Source organism: Branchiostoma floridae, chromosome 14 (genome assembly GCF_000003815.2).
Source record: "Branchiostoma floridae strain S238N-H82 chromosome 14, Bfl_VNyyK, whole genome shotgun sequence".
Lineage (NCBI taxonomy): Eukaryota > Metazoa > Chordata > Leptocardii > Amphioxiformes > Branchiostomatidae > Branchiostoma > Branchiostoma floridae.
In genome coordinates this window covers 6,224,090-6,238,535 of record NC_049992.1, presented here as the reverse complement: position 1 = coordinate 6,238,535, position 14,446 = coordinate 6,224,090, and the positions used below count along the sequence as shown (strand labels likewise).

The 14,446-nt window shown below is 40.7% G+C and overlaps 1 protein-coding gene across 2 annotated transcripts; it reads right to left on the bottom strand.

The window, feature by feature from the left end:
• Window positions 1-2,175: 2,175 nt before the first annotated feature.
• On the bottom strand, window positions 2,176-14,032 carry LOC118430293 (adaptin ear-binding coat-associated protein 1-like). Of its 2 annotated transcripts, none has more exons than XM_035841023.1 (8): window positions 13,853-14,032; window positions 11,075-11,175; window positions 8,642-8,746; window positions 8,029-8,110; window positions 5,397-5,502; window positions 4,665-4,806; window positions 3,709-3,880; window positions 2,176-2,983 (listed from the first exon to the last, which is right to left on the bottom strand). In XM_035841023.1, exons 1-8 carry the CDS (start codon window positions 13,939-13,941, stop codon window positions 2,938-2,940), a joined length of 843 nt encoding a protein of 280 aa, XP_035696916.1. In that variant the 5' UTR covers window positions 13,942-14,032; the 3' UTR covers window positions 2,176-2,937. The 2 variants fall into 2 exon arrangements, with proteins under 2 accessions (XP_035696916.1, XP_035696917.1); XM_035841024.1 differs by having other exon boundaries at window positions 3,709-3,787.
• Window positions 14,033-14,446: the final 414 nt, after the last annotated feature.

Sequence of the window (14,446 nt, the reverse complement as noted above, 5' to 3'; positions counted from 1 at the left end):
TACATTGCATGTGCCTATAGCTATATTGTGAATCCTGAAATTTTCGCTGTGATTTCATATGCTCAGTTTTTGCAGTGACCCCTTCATTGTTAACTCATAGAGGGTATTTTAGTATCTGTTTTGAATCTATAAAATAATGAATTGTACAGTAACGGTTACTACTGTTTCTGTGCTGAAAAATCATTCTTTCAAAGACACTGTTACTGTAGCAATGAAAACCTACTTTTCCCTTTGTAAAAATGTAAAGAACAAGAAAAATCACCACGAAAATAACTAAATTTACAGTTGAACGTTTAACACTAAGTCTTCTAGTTTCCAACTACAAAAACTGCACCAAGTCCAAAGCTTACACAAAACACCTTCAACTAACTCTATTAGTTTGATTTTCTACTATTTCAATACCAAATGAAAGGAATGGCTTGTATGTGTAACTACATGTAGTACACAGTTCTTTTCCATTGAGTTATCATGATTTTCTTCCACATTTGTTTATTCTGAAACATTTTAACACCAAACGAATCATTCATCATCTAGAATACGATTCTTTAGGCTGCCGTACCCTTCAATTCTTCATGTAGACATTTCTAAACTCCTATATACAATCATGTTAAGCTAGTAACACCCAACACAGACATGTATATAACACAGATTGGGTCTTTTGACACACAATTTTGTTCTCTTTGCAATTTTCTAAATAGGTAAGTACATCGTTAACCATCATCTTGCCATTGCCTACAGTCCTTCCTGCACCGACTTATCTACATCTTCAACCATCTTATTAACAACCATTTAGATTATGATTTTTTAGTATCTTTCTTTCTACTGATAGCTAATTATATATTATATAATTCACCAAAAATAATCGCACCAGGTTGGTTGATTACTAGGATATTTGGACTTTTTGTTACACAATCAGTAGTCTCTGACCTGATACGTTTGGATCTCTATCGGACATCTTCCTTATGGCTTAGCTACAAAATATCAAACTTACAAACATAGCCACATTTGGGAGTGTTTTAACGCTGCAAAAGTGCCACCTACATCGGCTACATATAGCAGCTAGAAGCAGAACTCCGGTTCTGAGGAAGGTGTCTAATAGATCTGAAACGTTAACCAATGAGAGACATACATAATGTAGCTTGACGTGTGTGTAAAAGAAGAATACAGTATCCCAGTTCACCATCCTAGTTTACAACTTTGGTGTCTCATGTTTAATTACACACCCTTTCCACAACAGGCTACAACCAAGCTGAGACTGCTCAGCACCCAAAGTCAAGTACAATACAGCCTAACACATTGTACATGTACTCCATATCCAGCCTGGGTACCATCCATAGTAGTTCGCTACTATGTTTGCTTCTGCTACCCATCTGGGGAAGTGAACATTCAAACCTTTTGGTAGTGATGTCAGTTGATGAGCAAATTAAGAAATAGGTTCTGAGTGCTTGTTCGAACAGGACTTCCAACACCTGTTCGAATACTGTGATCAGTTTACAACAAAATTTTTCTCAAACGTCTGGGATATTTGATTCTCGTCCAAACAGACCCTCCCGCAAGCAGGATAAGATGGTAGGGACCAATCAGTGCCTTCGTCCTAAATTTGGATGATACCCTGTAATTAAATATTCCTGGCGTTAGAGATTCTCAAAGGAAAAGCAGAGGGGTAACTGTATATAAATGATGTAGCATATATTAAACATCGAAGCGAACTACTACCCAGATGGTACCCAGGCTACTGCATTGTACATGTCTCAGCTTCTTACATTCCTTTCTGTTGATAGTATGTACAATCATGCATCAGAGTTTCTGCTACATCATATATATTGAGACATATTTCCTTCCAAATCGTGAGATTACAGCTTTTCCCATCATATGTACAATGTCGATCCATGATAAACCAAACTCTTATTATTTTCTGCAGAGCCAATTAATAGGTGTCTAAGCATTTGCACAAATCTTATGACATTCATACAAATTTTATGAAAGTGCACGAATCACTATGCAAAATCTATGAAAAATGCACAAATCACTATGCTAAAACGTACAATCCTTATGTGAAAGGCATGAATGAGATACGCACAAACTTTCCGCAAACCTGCAGGCAAACACTCCTTGGGAGAAGGTCTCAGTTTTCTGAGTGTTTCTCCCCCTGATATCTTTATTTCAAACTCAAAGGCTTCGCATTAATGATATACCATCACAAATATATATCTATTAATAGCCTGTGAGCTACTCATGATCATTTTGCTCTATCTCACATTGTATTTTCCTGTGGCGAAGATCGTGGCTGCCATCTTGAATATTCATTTCATTTGTCACGTGACCCATGCAGGCAGCGGTTTGCGTAAGATTTCTGTATATCACAAAAAATTCATGCATTATTAATTCATATAAGGATCAATTGTTTTGCATAGTGATTTGTGCATTTTTCACAAAATTTATATGAATTCATATAGTGATTTATGTGTTTGGGGAAAATTTGCACAATGCTTATGCACCCCTGCAATTGCAAGCTAAAAGATTTGAAGCCTTACACAACATTGGTAGTGAAGTGAGGCCAAAACAATCAACTTCCTTGGTTCATATCATTATTGTCTTTTGGTTACAGATTATTGCGTAAACGACAACATTTGATCATACAATATTTGATGCTCAATGAAGTTGAAATCTGCGAATATTGTCAAAATTTACTCTTATCATGAAGATGAATGCAGTGTGACATATTCAAATTTCTTTTTTTGAAGTACGCAAGTATTCACAGTCTCTAAACTGTTTTCAAAATAAAAATAAAATGGCACAAATTTCAGACTGTCAGCATATTTCAAAGGCCTATATAACAGTGCACATAGTTCTTGTGGAGAATAGTCTACATGCATATGGAGTGAATGAAGTTGCCATTCAAGTTGGTTATCATGAAGTGCCCCCTAGCTGTTACCATCAGAACTGCACCCAGCTTGAGCCAGACTGGTTGTTGTTCCCAGACCTAGAGGAGAAAGAATGTATTAATCAAAATTATGTACATTTTAAAAGACATCTTGGCTCAAGTTTTATTTCATCATCATCTTTCCTTATTCTATTAAATGTCAAATTGGTTTCCCTGCATTGCAAAGTGTTTGTAGCAAAGTTGATGACAGCAAAATATGAAACGATTGAAGAACAATAAAACAGCAAGTGCTTGCTCAAAATAGGATAAGAATTAAAGAAAACACAATTATCAAATCAACTAAGGTAAAATTTCCTACTCTTGAGGTAAATCTTAAAGGACTTACTAGTGAGACATCTTCAAACTTGGATGTTAGAAGTGGATCTACTTTTTGGATAATTTCTTATTTTCCAAAAAATCAATTTGGTATATATATAAAAATGTGAGTCAGTTTTCCAGACAGTATTTTGCAAACTTTAAGACAAGTTAACCCGTTCCCAGTTAAAGACATACACTCACTCTCTCATTGGTCAAGCCCCTTATTGCTGTGCTTCCATTGGTTGAACTTATAACATAAAATGTGTTACTTCCAAATCCTCATGACTTACCTAATCTCCAAGTAGATCCTACAGTAGCATGAATTAGTATCAAAAGCTGGCAGAGGAGTGAAGCCTGCTTAGGAGTGTGTTTTGCTACATGGCCAATGGACACCTCTTGGCTGACTACACTCCTTGGTCAGTTTGGTACTTATGCCATTGTAGGATCTGCTTGGAGATTCGACTTACCCAGCTCCTGCGAAGTCTCCCCAGTCACCCCCGGTTGACGACGTGTTACTTGCCGATGATGACGCAAAGGGATCCAGATCTAAGAGTGAATTGACGTTGGATTGCGCTGGTTGGTTGGGGGCGGGGGGGTTAGGGGGAGGGGCTGAGAGACCGCTGAGACCACCTAAGCCACCTGCAGTAAAGAAAGAACACACCAGCTGTCACCCTAAAACCACCCTTACTGCAACAAAGCATTTATTTATTTGTTCAGCTGTTTACAAACAGCCAGGGCTGCCCAACTAGCCGTAGGCTATTGTCAAGGGCTAACCCTGTACATGTTCCCACATGTTCGCACACGACGGGTTATACCGCCCCTTACGGGGTGACACACCCGTCCGGGTGAATGATGTAGATCAGCATGTGGCTGATACAAGACAGAGGTTTGCCAGGCCTCCATCCGGGTGTCTGATTTGAAGTGAATCACCAACTCCCGACAGAAGGATTTGCACCAACGCAACAAAGCATTGTGAACAAAGCATTGTGTTACAGTAATTTACTAGGAAATTCAATCTCTACAAATGTACAACTGGATAAAAATGGGAGATTTACTTCTGGACATTTTGTGTGACACCCAACACTCTTCAGTGTTTCCAAAAGAAAGTTCCTTCAAAGTGATGGATGTTACTCGAAACGTATGGAAGTAAATCTCCCCGCTCCCATTTGTTACAGTTGTAGAGAATTTGAATTGCCTTGTTTACATACTCTTGCCTTGATACAATAATAACTGCAATGTGTTCATGTATGGATATTGTCAACATTTATACTGGAGAATTATACACAGTTATGATTTTGTAATACTTTTAATTATTACTTTAAAAATTTGCATCATTTATCAGTTTCTACATGTAATGGTACAGACAGCACAAGCAAAAGCTGCCACCACAGGACAATGTTGAATAAAAAGATCAAAGCTTTACCTGTGGCTGTCTGTGGCTGCTGGGGTGGGGCTGCAGCTCCCCCAGGGGGTGGGGTCAGGGTGGGGATTTTACCCCCGGGGGGTGGGGGGAGGAACCCTCCTGCTCCTGCACTGGGCTTTGCTTTGGAACCACTTTTCTTTTTCTGCAGAATGGAAAGTGAGGAAATCATTAACAGCTTAAAGTATGAAATAACAAGCAAATCAACTATCATGACAATCCGTCCCCCCTTTCTTGAGTTATTCCCTTTCATAGTCTAAAACAAAATAGGCCCCTGTAGTTTAAAAAAGACTGCGAAGGGGCCCAAACTTATATACAACTTACTCCCTACCCAAAGACGAATCCACTACCCAAAAATCATCAAAGTGGCACATGAGAAACACATTACCCCCTACTTTGAACCTCGACTGCAATACCGTAACTCGCCGCTAGGAGGCCCATTATCGAACTTGACCTTGATTTTCCCATTATGGAACTTGACCTTTATTTCTACTCTACATATATGCTGTTGACCTACATATTGGGACACAACATGAGTCCTTAACCGAAAATATAACCTTCTTGGCGAATGTAATGAATGATATTGACACCAAGTGCAGTAGATATCAATTTCATACAGATTGCCTTATCCAGAATATTTCCACTCTTAATGCTCTATTATTGCTTACTAGTTGTCCAAGTTTATTTTATACAGAGAGGGCAGAAAGGATAAAATCTGACATTCTCCATCCTCACCCCTATGTTGATTGTGATGGTTTGTCCCTCCTTAAAGCCCAGGTCCAGCTTGGGGCCGGTGTCTGTCGTGCCTTCCTTTTCTATCTGTTCACTTTTCCGAACCCACCTGGAGATGGCACAGCAACAGGTTACCAAAAGTCATGACCAAAACTGGTTTACAAATGGTCAAAGATTTACCCCAGAAAAATTCACTGCAGTATTAAAATATTAAGGTCCATAGTTGAAGGTCATAATGTTGTTAACAGTTGGTTGTGAACAGTTCTTGTCCACCCCCACCTAACTCCTGCTTTTCCCCCAGATTCTTAACTTGTAGCAAAGTCTAATGGTTTTCTGGAACGCCACAAAACCCCGGCTTCAAGCGGTCCGCCACCGAGCTATGCGGTGGAGTGCCACAAACTACCCACTGCTGACGGCATGTGCCTTTTCAGTTCAAACTGGGAAGGAGTTGTGAAACGCCACTTGGCAGAATGGTGGCCCAGAACATGTCATTGAGAATAGGCTATTTCATGTTCCGTGGCGCAGCCGTTATTGTTCCTTTCTGAGCGATTTTCGTGTCGACTACGTGCAATTCGGGTTGACGGCGGCCATTGGGGGAAAAGGAAAAGGGTGGGGGAAAAGCAGAATTACACCGGGGGTAAAGAGGAATGACGGGGGCACAGATGAAGTACGGCGGGGGTTAAGAGGAAGTCCGGGGGAAAAGGTGAACGGGTAGGGGGAAAAGCAGAAGGAGTTAGGTGGGGTGTTGTCTAGACCATGCTTGATACATGTCTACATAATACCTAATATGTTTATTTATGTCTCAGGGGCCTTCAACTTTGACATGTTAACCACAATGCATCACACTGCACACAAGGAGTTGAAACCATGAAAAAGCTTATAAAGGTGCTTTGTTTATGACATTATGATGATTAATAATTCCATGTCCCCTGGAGGCCATGTTGGAGTCGCAACTGTTAAAGTTGTTGGAGAACATCATGTTTGGGATTGTTTGATAGGCAGTGCACCACAATATTATATGTTATAGTGGAACTACATCATACAAAAAGCCTGTTTGCACAATGATATACATTGCAGTACACTTTACATACTAGGTTTCATTCTCATAAAAAAAGGCTTACAATGTAACTGCATGTTCCAATTGGAAATATTCAGACAAGCATACATATGTACACAGACAAGCAGACTGTGAAACTAAGCCTATCAACTAATTAGGCTTAAACAACAGCCAGTATACTAACGTAAGGTTACCAGTTTACGGTCGATTTGTTAATAATGCCGTTTTATGGAAAGCGCGCAGGTCAGGAAGTGAAAAGCTGTCCTTAATTGGAAGACATCAAAGTCGGTCTGCGTCAAGCTGTGTGTGGCATCATATTTCTTCTAAGGATTTCTCGCCGTACGAGCGTCTTTAATAAACAAGTCTGCAGCCAAGAATTCTTCCAGGGTGACCAATTTACAGTCAGTTGGGTGTTTCTCCATGAGGTTATTTTTCTAAAGGACATATATCTGATCATTTCCCTTAAAAGTCCCCCACGTAGTTCACTGAGATAACACAATGGATAAATTGTTTACATATGGCCATGCCGCCACTTTGCATCGCCGCTAAACGTTATCGGTAATTCATCTTTGCCCCAACAGAACGCCACTCAGAGCGCCATGCTGTTCGACAACTTGCACAATGCTACTCATAATAATGGCAACGCATTTGGATGTTGTTATCACCTGTATAGATAGGAACTGGCCTTGAAATGCGTTCAGTATACATGTGGCTTGCTCACGCTGTGCACTCCCCACATAAATTAGCCCCAACAGCGCCCCTTGCGACAATTTCTCGCTCTCCAGTGCACCAAGCTTTAACAGGTAAGTCACGTGATGCAACATGGCGTTCGAAAACTACCCGCTCGGCGAGGACAGTCACTTGTTTTTATGCAGTTTATAAGAGTTTCCTTGGACAACACACATAAAATCACCATGCATTCTTGAGATAAGAACTCCAGGTTTGGTTTGAGGTGATGTTTCAATTCATAAAGAGTTTGTTGGATTTTAAAGAGGGGACGAAAATAGCCGTCTAGAATTACGATCAGAACCGGGTCATCTGTAATAGTGTTGTGCGCACTCAAGCGTAAATGTAAATTGTTGTCGGACTTTTCAGATGTGATTAGCTGGATGCAAAGTTATAGGATAAATAAGGCAAGACACATAGATGATATAAACGTACTTCTTTCCTACTCAAGAGAATTTTCTTTTTTACAATTGACCTCGAAGTCTGCATCCACCAATAAGTGACCGTAAACTGGTCCTGCACGTAAACTGGTAACCTTACATTACATGTAGATGCATTTAGATTACAACAACTGTTACTGTTTATTGCAGTTCAGTTCAGTTCATGCATGTAATACATATACCATAACCTGAATAGCTGTAAAGGACTTCATCAATTATAACATTACACAATCCTGGCTCTACACACATTGCAGCCAATGTCTGCTGACTGAACTGTTTTTGATAAACCTCAATAGACTAAAAGATACATACCAACTTTGGCATTGACTTTGCAATGTGACCTTTTGTTCTTATAAGACAGTTAAAGAAGTGTGAGTACTTTAATCATGAAATCTACGTTCTAAGAACTTACTTGAAGTGATCCTGTAGAGCAACATTAAAGTCGAACGAGTCTCCTCTGTCCCCAAATCCCATCCCGATAAACGCACTGCGGCCTGCAAGGTAACAAAAGATGAAAACACCATTACCCTGAGGTCCTTAGTAAATGGAAAACAAACTCTCTAGCTATAATGCCCTAAGGTTTGTCACACAGCAAGAAATATGAATCCAACAGCCAACATGTCTGCAAGATCTGAATGACATTTTTGGCAGACACACACCCTGCGTTCTCTCCATAATCGAACAATTTTTAGTGATCGGTCAATGTTCACAGGTATCCAAGCCTGGTCCAGACACTTTGATGGGGTACTACCGGTAGTAGACTTCCAGGTGAAAAATATGCTCAAGTCTCGGGCGATTTTTCAATTTGCCAACCTCCGGGGAATCAACAAATTTGACGAAAGCTCGTCAGCTGTGTGACTGAATTCCATGCCAATAAGCTAGTACAGTCACTGTGGTTGTAAACCAATAACAAAACATTATCGTCTAGGAAAAGAGCAAATGATGCCATGACGCATGCCTGGCTAAAAGCCTGATTGGAAGGTACCGTAGTATGTTACTTTCAAACAGACAATGTCACCACCTACCTGAATCATCCTGGACTCTGATGACGAAATACCTACTGGAGTCTGTTACCGACTCCACGGCCACGCCCGGATACGCATCCACAGGGGCCTGGGCAAACAACTCACCTGGAAAACGGATGAGAGGAAGAAACATCAAATGTTTGTTGGTTTGTAAACCACCTCATGGTATAACACACCCCGTTTGTATATATAGAATTATGTATTTTAGAAGTACAGTATTTTACTGTACATACGGCCTACTAGTAGGGCTCCATAGTTTGATTGGAATGATTTAAACTTTCTTGTGTGGACCTTGTTCCTTTGCCTGGTTCTTCTGTTCGAATTGAACAAGTTGTTGACGCAATGTGCAGTTGATGTCCTTATTTGCGATAATCTTGAGTTTTCTTGGGTTGGGCCTGGACCGAGGGCGATACGGAATACCCTGTGTTGTATTTCATTTTATATCATGCCCACCAGAGCAAACTCAGGTTTATTGCAAAAAAGTGGGGGGGGGGGGACGTCAATGCACATCGTATCAACAACCTTATTCGTCAATTTGAACAAAAGAAAAAAAGTCTGACAGTCTGGTTCGAGAACAGAACAATGTTACAATTTTCCACAGCAACACACGCAAGCGAGTTTGGCACGACGATTCTAAGGGGGTATGGGAAAATTTTGAAATCTGGGCCTGTTTAAATGTTTCTCCCTGCATTTTGAGGGGCAAATTTTGCTGATAGAGTAGACTCCGCTTGCTTCAAACTTGGCAAATGTACATGCTGAATTTCTGGAGATCTTTGCAAAATTTAATTTTTTCAATATCTTGACATGCCTTGTTCTGCGCGCGTGTAGATGCTCCCCGAATTCGCGAAGCTCATTAGCATATAACTACAGTTAACGCAGGCTCATTAGCATATAACGCGGGAACAGCGCCATATTAGCGCGGGAGAGCAAGATGGCGGAGGGAAAAGCTGGGTGCTCCCGTTGCACATGGAGCTATATATATGCAGAAACTGCCTTTCTTATAAGTGTATGGTCGTCGGAGGAGATCCCAAAAGGACGCGGGATTCCTTGGTACACCCCGGTATACAGGCTCTCCACCCTCCGCCACAATCAGGGCAGCGAGAAAGAACGCTGCGTTCACTCTAGCCGGCCGCTGTCGTCTCTCCCTGTATCTCAATCGCCTCCTGCGCCCTACCCTTGCATGGCGTCTCATGTTTAAGATCACGCGCATGAGATACAGAAAGAACATTACCTGATTGATAACGAGTGGTAAAGCTAGCGACATTCCCGCCATTTTGAAATCCGCGGGATGTGTCACCAGAGGTCAAAAGGGGTCACGAATGTTGTCCCGCGCTACGAGCGGATATCCCGCGCTACCATTTGCAAAATGTGTTTAGATGCACCCCGATATCGGCCCCGCCGATATCGGCGGATGCGGCTATATCGGGAAAAATCAGCATTCTACTTGATTGTATGCAAAAACTTGTGAATGCATATGGGCGATAATCAAAACAACAGTCATTTTGTCACTTCACAACAAAGGAATCACTATAACATATTTACTAATTAACTCTTGTAGCTTATTTGACACCCTCTGTCATTGCAAAATGAACCCATTTTCATGAAAGCGCAGCGCGTTGGTTTGGGTCATAATTCTTTGCAAGCCCCTCCACTATATATACTAAAAATTCTGGGGAGAACCCTGTACTAGTTAAAGCCACACCTTACTGTAACTGTAAGCCCTCAGCATGGCTAACTCTATTTTGACAAAGCACACTGCCAAAAGTCCTTTGTCAATACATGCTTAGGACAAGCTGACACTGAGTCAACTATGATTAAATATTGAGTATGTCTCTCCCTGAGTCTGACAAAACACAGACTTCGTAATCACAGGACCTGGGGCTTGTTTTGGGTGTTTCCTTTTTATATCACAAGGCTTGAAAATTTAATTCATTTCTTTAGGAATAGATATAACAATGCAAAAAGTTGAGAGAATAGCATAGAACAAAATAGAATGTCAGCAAGACCTGGAATTTTGTGGAAACTATAGTATGTAACTCCACCCCCCCCCCCCCCCAAAAAAAAAAGACTAGGATTGGCAGGTGTTTCTAAGGAAGGTCAGGAAACAGGAAACGCTACATTTCTTTTCCTACTCATAGTGCCCCTAACTTAAGGTTTCTGTCATTAAAAACTGCTTGCTTCGTAACTTACTTATCCCACAACAATGGATGACAAAGAGGGGTGGAGGAAACTAGTTATGTGGAGATTCCGAGCGAGCTCACCGGAGTGAGTGAGTGCTTACTTACTACAAGGCAACAACTTAAAGTTTGGGAATATTTCTAGTCATGTGTACTAAATTAATTTAGAAATATTTCCATTGCCCATGATGATTTTTCACAATTTGCATGAATTTCAAGTAAATTTCAGTACTAAGTAAGGATTATCAAAGCCCACCAGAATTTTTGTCCTCTATTTTGATGACACAGTTTTTGCCCTTGGCGACAATTTTCATCCGTCCGGTGTAGTCTGGAGCATCCAACTTCCAGTCTGCCGCTCTGTGGGGGAAATAAAAAACATTTGAATTTAAACACAGGCTGTCAGCCATTTTTTCATGGTTTCAGAAACATATCTAAGGCCACACAAATGTTATTTGTTGTTTCTTAGATTTCCCAACCATATTTTTTCTGATTTGGAAAGAAAAAAAACTTTTCAAATTGATGGCCACACCTCGTGTTGACAAAATTTCACCGCCTCTCCTTTCTCAAAAAGTCAAATTAACTACAGACCTCAAATTCCAGTACTAGTACATGTAGCTGTATGTGCCTATTCTGGACCGGTCCAACAAGAAAAAAACGTTTTTGTGTTTACCCACCCCTACAAGCTAACACATTCTGTGACCAGACAAATCCTTTAACAAGGTTAAACAAGGTGACTCTCTCTAATGGGGTTAGATGAATGTTTCGTCTCCCCAGAGGTTAGTATAAAATCAATCAGTGACTGATGATCCAACATTCATCAACTCCTGTTATCACAAGTCTGATTGGGCTCTTTATTCATTATTAGAATCTCAAGCGGGGTTACAAAATGTGTTGTGATTCCATGGCTGGAAACAGCAAGGCTCGAAATGATTTTTTTTTTTGCATACCTGTACTGTAGCCTAACCAAATCACGCTCTTAGCGGCCGGCCCTACAATTGTCAAATCCCAGCAAGCGAAAGATTGTGTAAACACAGGCTACCTGCACTGGTGCAGGTAACATTGAAAATCAGCTGCACCAGAAACATTTTACCTGCACCACTGAATTTAGGAAGTATTGATCATACTAAAAATTTTCCATTAGATTCTGAATGATTAAGGGTGGATAGGTAGAGTAACAGTTGTCAATATAAAACCACCATGATCATTTCAATATTTACAGTATGGGAACCTACAGATGAATCCTGATATAAGAAAAATTCAAATCTACCTTGATCCATTATCAAGCTCGGCACCTATTCTTTAATTAACATTTATATATTCTAAATTTTTCTACAGTCTTCACTCTTCAGTCTAATCAGTGATTTTATGACTGCTGTTGATCTGTTCCATTGATGTACAGTTCCTGTTATGTACATGTGTGCACTTGTGATAACAGCAGGGCGACGTTTGGTAATCAGTGAAACAGCTTGGCACTTCATCCATAATCCTCTTATCTTCTTATGCTGTGTACATGCATGTAGCACGTAGGGATGCCCAAAGCTATTCACTGTCAGTGCTCGAAATACTTTTTTTTGGCATACCTGTACTGGTGCAGGTAACATTGAAAATCACCTACACCAGACAAATTTTACCTGTACCACTCTGAGTTTAAAGGAAGTATGGATCATATTAAAATTGTTCAGGGACCATTGCAATTTTTTTCTTTTATACTTTATAGGTGGTAACAGTCAATGCAGCTAATAACAATCCACATGCACCTACATCATGGGACATTTATGTATAAAACCCAGTACATGGACCAGTGCAGGTTAGGTGCAGGTAGACATCAGAAATACCTGCACTTCTGAAATTTCACCTGCACTAACCTGCATATGCAGGTGGGATTTTGGGGGGTGTTTTTTTGAGCCCTGACTGTTCCCAAAATCCTTTGCTTCAGGGTTCCAATTTGGCTGCCCAGAACCCCGGAATCGGAGGACGCAGGCACAGAAAATAGGTTATCACCAATATTTGAACACAGAGCACATCCCAGAGATGGCAGTTTGGTGCGGAACCGAGCACAGGGCACAGGTTTTATCACTTTCTGACTACAACTACAAGAAACAAAGGCTGCAGACGGAACACAAAGTGTGACCCTTGAGGTCATCCGGCAAAACCAACTACTAGTATATCTGCCAGTCTGCCACAATGGTGACGTGTTGGCTTAAGTTGCAAATCTAATTTTTTGATAAGGAGAAAATGGCGCTACTCAGTGGTTTTAAGTTTTCTATAGTCGCATACTGTACAAAATGGAAATTTGGCGTACTGTAAATGCAGAAACTTTTGTGGTGGTTTAATGTTCGTGGTTTTCACGGTGGCCGCTTCACTGCGAATTTTAAACGACCGCAAACATTTTTCCATAGCAGTAACTAGTAACTTAAGAGTCTACATGTTGCTAGCACGAACTTAAACCACTTCGGAAAGTCCTTTTTCCTGCTACTGCAAAATTAAATCCTTGCAAACTTAAATGCATTTACAGTAAGTGTCACCATAAAACCACAGCGAGAATTGCAATAATTACACCTTTACAGTATCTCCAGAGTGATATATATATATATATATAATAAATTCTACTTTTTTTCTCACTCTAGATCCCTTACATTATATATTAACACACTAGTCACAGTGGTAACTGCATGTAACATACTGACCAATATTTTATCGCATATTTCATAGTTCAACTTTAGATGGAGTTTTTTACTTTTGATTGATCATGAGCACAAAAATATCCTGAGGGGTTTCCTTACAGGCAGTATGGAAATCCTGCTGTACTTAATGGTATGAAGACCTGTTGACCAAGTTTAAAGAACACGCAAATAACGCCAAACTGTAACAAACGTCACCGGCCCCTCCCCTTGGTCGCGATACGCCTACCTCAAAATTTGACCGGATATAATTTTGACCGCTAAAGTCGGGGGCGTTGCTGACAAAACCGCTAAACGGAAGGCTTCAGGAAAGGTGGATCATGTTGGGAGAAGGTTTATCTAGTTTGTCTCACCTGTAGCCCCTGTTGGAGGGTCGGGGAGGGATTCTGTAGACGAAAACCTCCGGCTTCACACACACGATCGACTCGTAGTCCGCCATCATGGACCTCTTTACGGGGATTGTGGGAGACGGACGCAACCATTGTGTTCCTGAGGTAGGACCGTTCAACAACGCCTCCTAGCGGTTGAGATTATGTTTTCACCTTTGTGCATCATTGCAGCCAGCTGTTACCCAATAATTATGAGGTTGTTTAAGGTGGGGTCACACATGCGTATATATTCAAGTCCGTTTGAGGTGCGTATAACGCTCTTAGTCTCTACAGGTTCCACAGGTCGTGGGAAAAATAGTACAAATTGGACAAATATCGAAACACAACATGCCAGATGAGTTAGCTGACCGATATGTATGGTTAGCAACCCAGCTAACTCGTCTGACATGTTACCTGTTTACGTTTGTCCAATTTCTATTATTTTTACGACCTGTGGAGCCAAATACTCCCATGTGCGCCTCATAAGGACTTAAATATATACGCAGGTGTGACCCCACCTTTACCTGACAAGAAAAATTATGAGGCTGTTTACCTGCTCTATGTGCCTCCTTGAACCCC

Coding starts and splice junctions, on each gene's coding strand:
- LOC118430293 (XM_035841023.1), bottom strand. CDS start 13,941: ATGATGGCGGACTACGAGTCGATCGTGTGTGTGAAGCCGGAGGTTTTC. Junction 4,807..5,396: donor CCATCACAATCAACATAGGG/GTGAGGATGGAG, acceptor TCCATTCTGCAG/AAAAAGAAAAGTGGTTCCAA. Junction 3,881..4,664: donor GCAGCCACAGACAGCCACAG/GTAAAGCTTTGA, acceptor TCTTTACTGCAG/GTGGCTTAGGTGGTCTCAGC.